Source organism: Erythranthe guttata, chromosome 9, assembly GCF_056151865.1.
Source record: "Erythranthe guttata isolate IM_541 chromosome 9, IM_541, whole genome shotgun sequence".
NCBI lineage: Eukaryota > Viridiplantae > Streptophyta > Magnoliopsida > Lamiales > Phrymaceae > Erythranthe > Erythranthe guttata.
In genome coordinates, this window is record NC_142541.1 from 7,204,182 (window position 1) to 7,214,106 (window position 9,925).

Below are 9,925 nucleotides of genomic sequence, written 5' to 3' on the forward strand. Positions count from 1 at the left end.
TGTGCTTTTTCTTCTTACACTAGGCCAAAACACAGTTCTGGCGATGTTAAAATTTGCGACTAAATAAAAATCGTCGCAATTTTGCGACGATTCCTATTATATTAGTCGCAACAGTTTAAATCCCGCTTTTGACTCAAAACCTTGGCAACGAAACACGAGTATCGTCGCTATGTTGCGTCGAATCTGTCAATAAACGTCGCAACGAGAAAACAAAAATCTTTTTTCATAAATTTTTGAGACGAAAAAGCGACAAACGTCGCGAAAAGTAATTTTTTTTTATTTTTAAAGTATATGTTAGCGACGAAAGTGATATAATCGTCGCTAGGAGTTTGAAAAAAATATTTTTTTCTTCAATATCCCTGCGACGAAATACACGTCGTCGCAATTAGAGTAATTTTTATTTTATTTATTATGTTACCTGCGACGAATTGTGACTAAACGACGCAAACAAATTGCATTTATTTCTTTTCCCGTTGCGTCGATTTAGGAAACAGTCGCAGTTAGAATAAATTATTTTCATTTTATTATTTTTTAATAAATATTGCGACGAATATGTATATGAAACGTCGCAAGTAATTTCTCTTTCCCAAATTTTGGAGCCCAAATTGCTACGAATATATAAACGTCGCAATGGAATTGATTTTTTATTATTTCCTGGCGACGATTTATGTTGAATCGACGCAATTAATTATTTTAAGATTTTTTTTTTTTCATTTGCGCGTCGATTCTGTGGAATTCGTCGCATAAAAGAATTGGGTTAAACCTAATTCGTTTCAGCCCAATTCTCCATTCTCTCTCTCTCTCTCCCCCTCTCTCTCTCTTCTCTGTCTCTCCGACTCTACCGTCGCCGGTGGCGGCGTCGTTCTGCCGGCGCGATTCCACCATCACCGGCCACCAAACTCCCCCCTTCTTTCTCTCCCTCTCTCTCTCCCTCCATCTTTTTCTCACTCTCTTGGGATCTCTGTTCCGAAGTGTTGCCGCCGCCTCTGCCGTTGCCTTGCCGCCGCCTCGTCTGTGAAAGCCCACCGTGTGCAGACTGTCGAGGTATGATTATGCTTAAAATTGATTGCTGCAAAGTTTATATGGATATATATATTTATTGATATCAGTTGAAATGCAAATAAATATAAATGCATTTTCTATTCCCTTTCATGAAAATAAAGAGAATCTCTTTGTTTTTCTTTATATTTTCCCTTATTAAAATACAAATTATATTGCAAAGTCTGTACACAGATTAATCAAAAACACATGTCATTAGTTTGCAGAAGGATAATAAAGTAACGAATGCATAATGGAAATTTTGCAGCCGGTACATCTTCAATAACTGTGATCTTCATATAATAATAAATTTTTATTAATTTGCTACTAATTAATCATCCATAAAAATCAAAAGATATATCCTCCATTATTATACAACTAATTTGGCTTATTTTCCGACCGTTATTGGCCACTTCCGTTCCAACACCACGCTGCCAAATCAGTGTAACCTGCATAATACAGCAAACAACTAATAATCATGTAGCATTTTAAGCTTCTAATTGTGTGTGTGTGTGTGTGTGTGTGTGTGTGTGTGTGTGTGTCTGTGTGTCTGTGTGTGTGTCTGTGTGAAGAGGCGTAAATGTTTGTTGAATTGAATTTGATATATGCATCAAATTGTGTGATATGTGTGTGTTTTTCTCTCTGAGTGAGTGTGTGTGTGTGTGTGTGAAAAGGTTTTCTTTTTTTGTAATTTGATTTTGTTCATAAACATGTTTTGCTGATTCCAGCAAATCATACAGTTGCGAACATTCGGCTGATGCGAATCTTAGAATATGTAAAAGAGCAGAGGTAGACAAATGTGTCTGTGCGTGTGTGTGTGTGTGTGAGAATCGATTTGTGGAATCGGGTGAAAAACTGTTGAACCTTTGAATCGGTACTTAATTTTGTTGACTTCTTGACTGAAGGTACTTATTGCTTTGAAGAAAGGAACACAACTAATCAAGTATAGCTGGAAAAGGAAGCGCAAGTTTTGCACATTTAGACTTTCTCGAGTAAGAAATTATCCTTTCCCTCACCTTTACCACGACAAAGTTTTTCTGTATTCATTCAACTTTGTTGTCGCATGTTAACGCAAACTTATATGATGCAACTTATCTCTTCCTTCCGATTTTTACGCGTTCTTAATAGTAGAAGACAATCTACATTTCCATTTATTAAAAATACTTATTAAATACAATATTTTGAATAACTGAAATATTTGTCATGCTATTTTTTACCAGCATCAGTAAGACTATTTACTTACTACAAAATGGCAAAGGATAGGAGTTGGGTTTTGATAGATGATCATCGATTAGATGCATTTCAAAAGGGTTGTGAAGAATTTTTGGATTTTGCTTTTAATAAGGCTGCGATTGATAATAAAATACGATGTCCATGTCGAGATTGTGAGTGTAGAAAAATTGGGGATCGGGAATTTGTCCATGGACATTTACTTTGGAGGGGTTGGGATAAATCTTATGGTTTAGGCCAATGGGTAATGCACCTAGAGTCTGAGGAAGAATATCGTCTCGGGCATCAGGTTTGTGAAACAAATGAAGCTGCTGATTTCAGAATTTCTGAAGTTGAAGAGGTGAATCATGAAACTGATGGTGGTGCGAGCGGTCGTGAGAACATGGAAGAATTGTTGCAAGCATGTATTCATCCTGATCAACACGAATCATTGGAAGAATCCACACCGGAAGTTGATGATTTTCGTAAACTCATTGAAGAGTGGTGTATCCCTCTATATGAGGGATGCCAAGAAAATTCTAAACTTTCATTCGTGTTGGAATTCTACAAAATTAAATCTCGAGGCAAGATGAGCGATAAGACGTTTTCAGACACACTCCAACTAATTAAAAAAAATCCTGGTCTAAATATTCCCGACTCTTTTTATGAAGTTAAGAAGTTGATTGGGAAATTGGGGTGTGGTTATGTGAAAATTGATGCATGTGAGAATGATTGCATGTTGTTCTGGAAGGATGATATAGACTTAGATTCATGTAGAGTCTGCAATGCTTCACGATGGAAGACTTCCATGGAGAACCAGCCGAGCTCTTCAACCACTCGCCGCAAAAGAGTACCGAAAAAGGTTTTGCGACACTTCCCCTTGATTCCGAGGCTTAAGCGTTTATTTATCTGTGAGAGAACATCCATTAACATGAGATGGCATGCGGAGACTCGATGTGACGATGGAGTTCTCAGGCATCCTGCTGATTCCGATGCGTGGAAAGAGTTCGATAAGAAACATGAGTCATTTTCTTTGGAATCCCGAAACGTAAGGCTAGGTTTGGCTACAGATGGTTTCAATCCTTTTGGATCATTAAGTAGCAAGTATAGCACGTGGCCTGTCATTCTAATGATTTACAATTTGCCACCAAATTTGTGCATGCAACGTTCTCATATGATGATGTCATTGCTTATTTCTGGTCCCAAGGGACCTAAAAATGGCATTGATGTTTATTTGCAACCATTGATAGACGAGCTGAAGGAGTTGTGGAATTCGGGAATTCAAACTTTTGATATGTCCACCAAACAGTACTTTAATATGCTAGCGGCCCTCTTGTGGACTATTAATGACTTCCCGGCACTTGGTAATTTATCGGGGTGGAGCACGAGCGGTTATCTTGCTTGTCCTAGCTGTGCTGAAGATACCGTATCTGAGCGTTTGTACAAGTCAAACAAACAATGTTTTATGGGACATAGCCGCTTTCCAGAGGAAGGGGCACCACCTCCACCGTCCGGGTAAGATGTCTTATCAAAAACGGAGGGAATCGATGTTGTATTTGGCGTAGGCCAAGCAGTTCATAGAGATTCTCAATGGAGAAAGAGAAGTATTTTCTTTGAACTGCCTTATTGGAAAGATAATTTGATACGTCATAACCTGGATGTCATGCATATTGAGAAGAATATTGAGGAATTGCTACTAAAGTGGCTATTAAATCTTCTTAGCAAAAATGATGGTTTTGAAAATGCAAAGGAGGATATTGAAAAAATTAAAAAACCACCATCTGGTAAGATTGGTCCACGGTTTCCCACTCTAGTCCCAAAACTTGGGAAGTATCACAAGATGTCTATCCAGTCTAAGAAATCGCTTTGTGATGTTATATCAAACATTAAGGTTCCTAACGGCTATGCATCCAATATAGCCCGTTGTGTGAATGAAGACAAAGTAGGGGGACTGAAGAGCCACGACTATCATGTATTGGTGCAACAATTGCTTCCATTGGCAATTCGGAACGTGGGGTTACCTAACAAGATGACTTGTACTATTATTCAATTGTGTAGTTTTTTTCGAGGCTTATGTTCCAAAACCAACACAGTTGAAGATTTTCAAAAACTACACTCTGATATTGTAAAAGTATTATGCAATCTTGAGAAATTGTTCCCCCCATCATTCTTTGTCGTGATGATGCATTTGCCGGTTCACATAGCTCATGAAGCAATGGTTGCCGGACCAGTGCATTATCGATGGATGTATCCAATAGAGAGGTATTTATAATTTTTTCAAGAGCTGATGTCATATTTAATTTCCATTAACTTATTATAATAAATTATAATCTTTATAAAATTTCCTTTGACATAGATATTTGGGCCACTTAAAGAGTTTTGTCCGGAATAAAAAGTGTCCTGAAGGCTCTATTGCCGAATGTTACGTCACTGAGGAATGCTTAAACTTTTGCTCACTATACACCGAAAACTCCTCAGCAACACTTTGTGATGATGAACCACAAAGTGCATTTTCAATATTCTCGGGAGTATCAAATGATAGTGATGTACATCCTAAGTACAAAGTCCTCAATTATGATTTAATGGAGAAGGCACACAACTATTGCCTTTTCAACTGTGACGAAGTTCAACCTTACATTGAGTAAGTTATCTATATGGTATTTTAATTTTCAATAGTTTTCATTGAACTGTTTTAAAATAAATACCCTTTTCGTAGGGAGCATTTAGAGACCATTAAGAATAAAATCTCAACGAGTGATCCTGCTTACCAATGGCGAATTCAACAGTTACAGGACAAAGAATTCCGTCGTTGGTTTCAATCATATGTAAGTGTATTCCATTAGATTGTGATTAATATTTCATATTTGTTACTTAAGATAAGTAACCGTTTGTTGACCAACTAGGTGCAAAGAAAGGTTGGAATAGATGAAAATCTTAGAGTCTTGGCTAGTTCCCCTGATTTTAGAGTGAAGACTTTTAAGAGACTTGATGTTCAAGGGTTTACATTTCGTACAAAGTCGTCTGAAGAATCTCATTTTACTCAAAATAGTGGTGTTTTTGTGGAAGCAACAACTACCAGTTTCGCGAGTTCGAAGGATAAATCTCCAAGAGATGAAGATGTAGGCTACTATGGCGTAATAAAAGACATCATTGAACTTTCATTCAATGTTGGTGCAAAAAAAGTAGTCTTGTTCGAGTGTGATTGGGCTAATATTCGTACGAACAAGAGGGACAACCTAGGCTTTACACTTGTGAATTTATCCAGGCCAGATGCAAAAGCAAATCCTTTTGTTCTGCCATCACAAGTATTGCAAGCATTCTACGTCGAAGATCCACGTGATAGGCCTCCTCTTTCTTCGAGGTTTACTGGCATCTAATCTGGAACTTAGGTTACTACTACCGTCGATGGTAAAATCCACCGGGAATATTTTTAGGTTACTGCTCTTTTCGGTGGTCAAATCCACCGGAAATGTTTTTAAGTTACTGCTCTTTTCGGTAGTCAAATTTAGTGGGACCCACTTTCGGTTACTGTTGTTTCCAATGGTCAAATCCAGTGGGACCCGCTTTTGGTTACTGCTGTTTCCGATAGTCAAATCCACAGGGCCTCTCTTTTTGAAAGAAGATTGAGTGTTGTTAATGGATATATTGCTCAATGCGGAAAATTTGTCAGCTCTATTATACGATGACTTCTTGTCTGAAGATGCTACAAATCTTGATTTGTCTTTCAACGAACTTGAAAACGGCTTGCGAGATCGAACGGGAGGTGGCATTCGAGCATGAGCTGTAACGTCTCTCTAAACAAACACAAAATTTTAATCAGCAAATAAATTAAATACGAATTCAAGAAATATAACTTAGATCAGCAAAATCAAGAACTAAATTGCTAACCTGAATTGCAGGTGGCATTTTAACTAAGGCACTAGAGGCTTGCTCCGTAGTCCGTACAGACAGACGAAATATAGTATTGTGATATACATATAAGTACCATTGATCTAATGTAATGGAATTGATAAAAGAATGGCAATTTTTGTGCAACAAAAAGAAAAGGAAATGTTAAACAAAATAAATAGTCGGGACAAGTAATTTGTACTTTTGTTTGTCACTTCACCGTCAGCCTCAGCTTCATCGCTGGAGCTCCCGTTTAAGAAAAATCATTGTCACTTGGATTCAATGTCACATCATCCACATTTTCTGTTTCTGTTAAGATAATATTATATACATGGGCTATTTGAGATAACCCCTCTTCTAATTTCATAAGAGGGATACATCCTTATTTCTAACTAGTAACTCACCCGTGCGATGCACAGGGATTAATTCAAAAATCAAAATGAGTTAATGTAGAAAACTAATCGAGAAAGCATATGTCGAGAATGTAAATAATACAATTGAGCAAAAAATAACAAATTCGTATCTTAATTTATCAATAAAAAATCTCCATAAAAAATAAACTGACAATGTTCTAAACACCACGTTGAAGTGTAACAAATAACTCCGAGACTGAAATCAAAGCAATGCACCGGTCCTACACATGAATCTGAATGTTGTTAAAGAAGATCATGAAACTACAATCAGATTTACGATCGAAGGACGAATAACCTGTTATTTTTCACCATTTTCAATATATATAAGTTGAAGATATTATGTAGATAAAGAATACTGATATATATATATATATAAAGATATATATATATATATATATATATATATATATATATATATATATATATATATATATATATATATGTGTGTGTGTGTGTGTGTTTGTGTGTGTGTGTGTGTGTGCATATCAAAAAAAATAATCGATTATTCAAGTGGAAATATATTACATGTTGCGAATAAAATTGAACATACATAGAGTGTACACATTGAAATGATAAAGAAATATGAACATAGTATCGATAAATGATGTTTGTCAATGTCTACCTTAATATTCTCTGGAATACTTCTTTGGAATAGTCACCGAATTCGCCCTTGATGAAAATCTTTATTCCAGATCTATTCTTCACTCGAGACAACGCTATGTACAACTTTGACTGAAAACGGGCCTTGGAGGATACAAACAATCCAACGGGTCACAAAGTTTGACCTTAACTTTTGTTGATTGTCATGGCAAATGATAATCACCGGAATATTGTCGTCTTTGATATTTAACTGGCAATGTGGTAATTATAATCATAATCCTAACGCTAATAACAATCCTAATACTAATAACAATACTAATGCCAATACTAATACTAATACTGATACTAATACTAATACTAATACTAATACTAATATTAATACTAATACTAATACTAATACTAATACTAATACTAATACTAATACTGATAGTAATACTAATACTAATATTAATATTAATACTAATACTAATACTAAAACCAATACTAACACTAATACTAATACTAATACTAATACTAATACTAATACTAATACTAATACTAATACTAATACTAATACTAATACTAATACTAATACTAATACTAATACTAATACTAATACAAATACTAATACTAATACTAATACTAATTATAATACTAATTTGAATCTTAATACTAATACTAATTATAATCCTAATTTTAATCTTAATCCTAGCTAATCCTAATCATAAGACTAATACTAATAGTAATCCTAGTACGAATCCTAATTTGTTAATGCTAATGCTACAATGTTAATGTTAATGGTAATCCTAATTCTAATCATAATCCTAATGTTAATCTTATTATGTTAATGCTGATGGTAAATCTCTACTAATGCTAATCTTAATCATAATTCTAATCCTAATGATAATTCCAATTCTAATCAAAATCCTAATCATAAGCCTAATTATAATGCAAATATTAATCTCAATTTTAATCCTAATCCTAATACTAATACTAATACTAATACAAATACGAATAGTAATACTAAACATAATACTAATACTAATACTAATACTAATACTAATACTAATACTAATACTAATACTAATAGTAATACTAATACTAATACTAATACTTATACTAATACTAATACTAATACTAATACTAATATTAATACTAATACTAACACTAATTTTAATCCTAATTATAATCGTAATACTAATCATCATGCTAATTGTTAATACTAATTATAATCCTTATCCTAATCCTAATACTAATGCTAATACTAATATACCAATACTAACACTAATACTGAATGAATACTAATATTTAATAATAATCATAATTCTCGTCATAATTTTAATCTTAATCCTAACCCTAATTCTAATTCCAATACTAATGCCAATAGTAATTCTAATACTAATATAAACTCTAATCATAATCCTAATGGTGACCATAATTTTAAGCATAATCATAATGCTAATACTGATCTTAATATTAATCTTACTATTAATCCTAATACTAAATAATAGTAATACTAATATTAATACCTCATGTAGCAACATTTTTAGCTATTTGTGTTATCTATTACTACTATTATATAGTTAGAATTTCGAATAACCATAAGACGAAAGATTCGATCATCACAAAAAAATGGAAATAAGGATTCTCATATGACCAAGTAAGGCCAAATCAAATATTAATACACCGTGTGGTTATTTTTACTCTCATTTTTTTTTTTTTTGTGTTACATCTACCATAATGAAATGTAATGTATGTTGTGATGCATTGGGATGAATGGGTTAATCCACATATTTATAATTAATTAAATAGGATATCGTCAATAAGTAAAGGTTTTATAAATTACAAACCTATACCAAATCATATAACTATTAGTTATAATTATGAAATAATCAACCATTATATAAGTTGAAACAATTCTAGTCATTTGATTTAAAAAAAAAACTTTGTTCATTGAAGGATGTAGTTCGTATGAAACATAAGAATCGATTAGAATATATTGCATGTTATACTATTAACCTTTAAAATGAAACAATAACTGAAAAATTATGAATAAATTGTGGTATATATGTAGAACTTATATATATATATATATATATATATATATATATATATATATATATATATATATATATATATATATATATATATATATATATATATATATATATATATTAATGTATGCCAAATCATTAAATTCAATATTTATTAGAATATATTGTATATATTACAAAATATCATTTTAAATTTGAAATTAGTTTACACTACAAAAAAAGGCTTCACCACCAGAAATATACATCGCCAAATCAATAAAATCGGTCGCTAAATAACTATACTGACGGATTCACCGACCGATATGTTCCGTCGGCATAAACCCCGCCACTAAATGCTATCGACCAAAATTTGTAACCATTGGTAAATTTGCTACGGACAAGGGGTCGGTGATCAAATAATATTCCGTCGCACAAATGATCTTCAAAATGATGATTTTTCGTCGGTAAGATTCAAGTCAGCGACGTACATGTTGGAAACATGTTACCAGCTAATTGTTTTCAACCACTAAAACACCACATTTTTCCGTCGGTGAAGCCCTGTTTTCTTGTAGTGTTACATATTATAAGATAGATGCATATTTTTGAATCATTCAAATATGGCAACAAAAACAAGCAAGCGTGGAGAATTCTTTCAAATCCGAATCTCTTGTTATCAAAGATTATGGCAGCCCGCTATTTTCCACATGGGAATATCCGAGATGCGGGTATAGGCTACCGACCTTCGACGACGTGGCGGAGCATTTG

At 33.5% G+C, this 9,925-nt stretch overlaps 1 protein-coding gene and 1 long non-coding RNA gene across 2 annotated transcripts; both read left to right on the forward strand.

The window, feature by feature from the left end:
• Positions 1-775: 775 nt before the first annotated feature.
• Positions 776-4,273, forward strand: LOC105970191 (uncharacterized). Its single transcript, XM_088822819.1, has 3 exons — positions 776-1,044; positions 1,944-2,030; positions 2,558-4,273. Exon 3 carries the CDS (start codon positions 2,651-2,653, stop codon positions 3,764-3,766), a length of 1,116 nt encoding a protein of 371 aa, XP_088678945.1. The 5' UTR covers positions 776-1,044; positions 1,944-2,030; positions 2,558-2,650; the 3' UTR covers positions 3,767-4,273.
• A 116-nt stretch (positions 4,274-4,389) lies between these two features.
• LOC148767969 (uncharacterized) lies at positions 4,390-5,583 on the forward strand. Its single transcript, XR_016033573.1, has 3 exons — positions 4,390-4,509; positions 4,604-5,072; positions 5,151-5,583. It is a non-coding gene; the product is annotated as an uncharacterized LOC148767969 (long non-coding RNA).
• Positions 5,584-9,925: the final 4,342 nt, after the last annotated feature.

Excerpts from the sequence above, each read along its gene's own strand:
- LOC105970191 (XM_088822819.1), top strand. The coding sequence starts at position 2,651 with ATGGAAGAATTGTTGCAAGCATGTATTCATCCTGATCAACACGAATCA.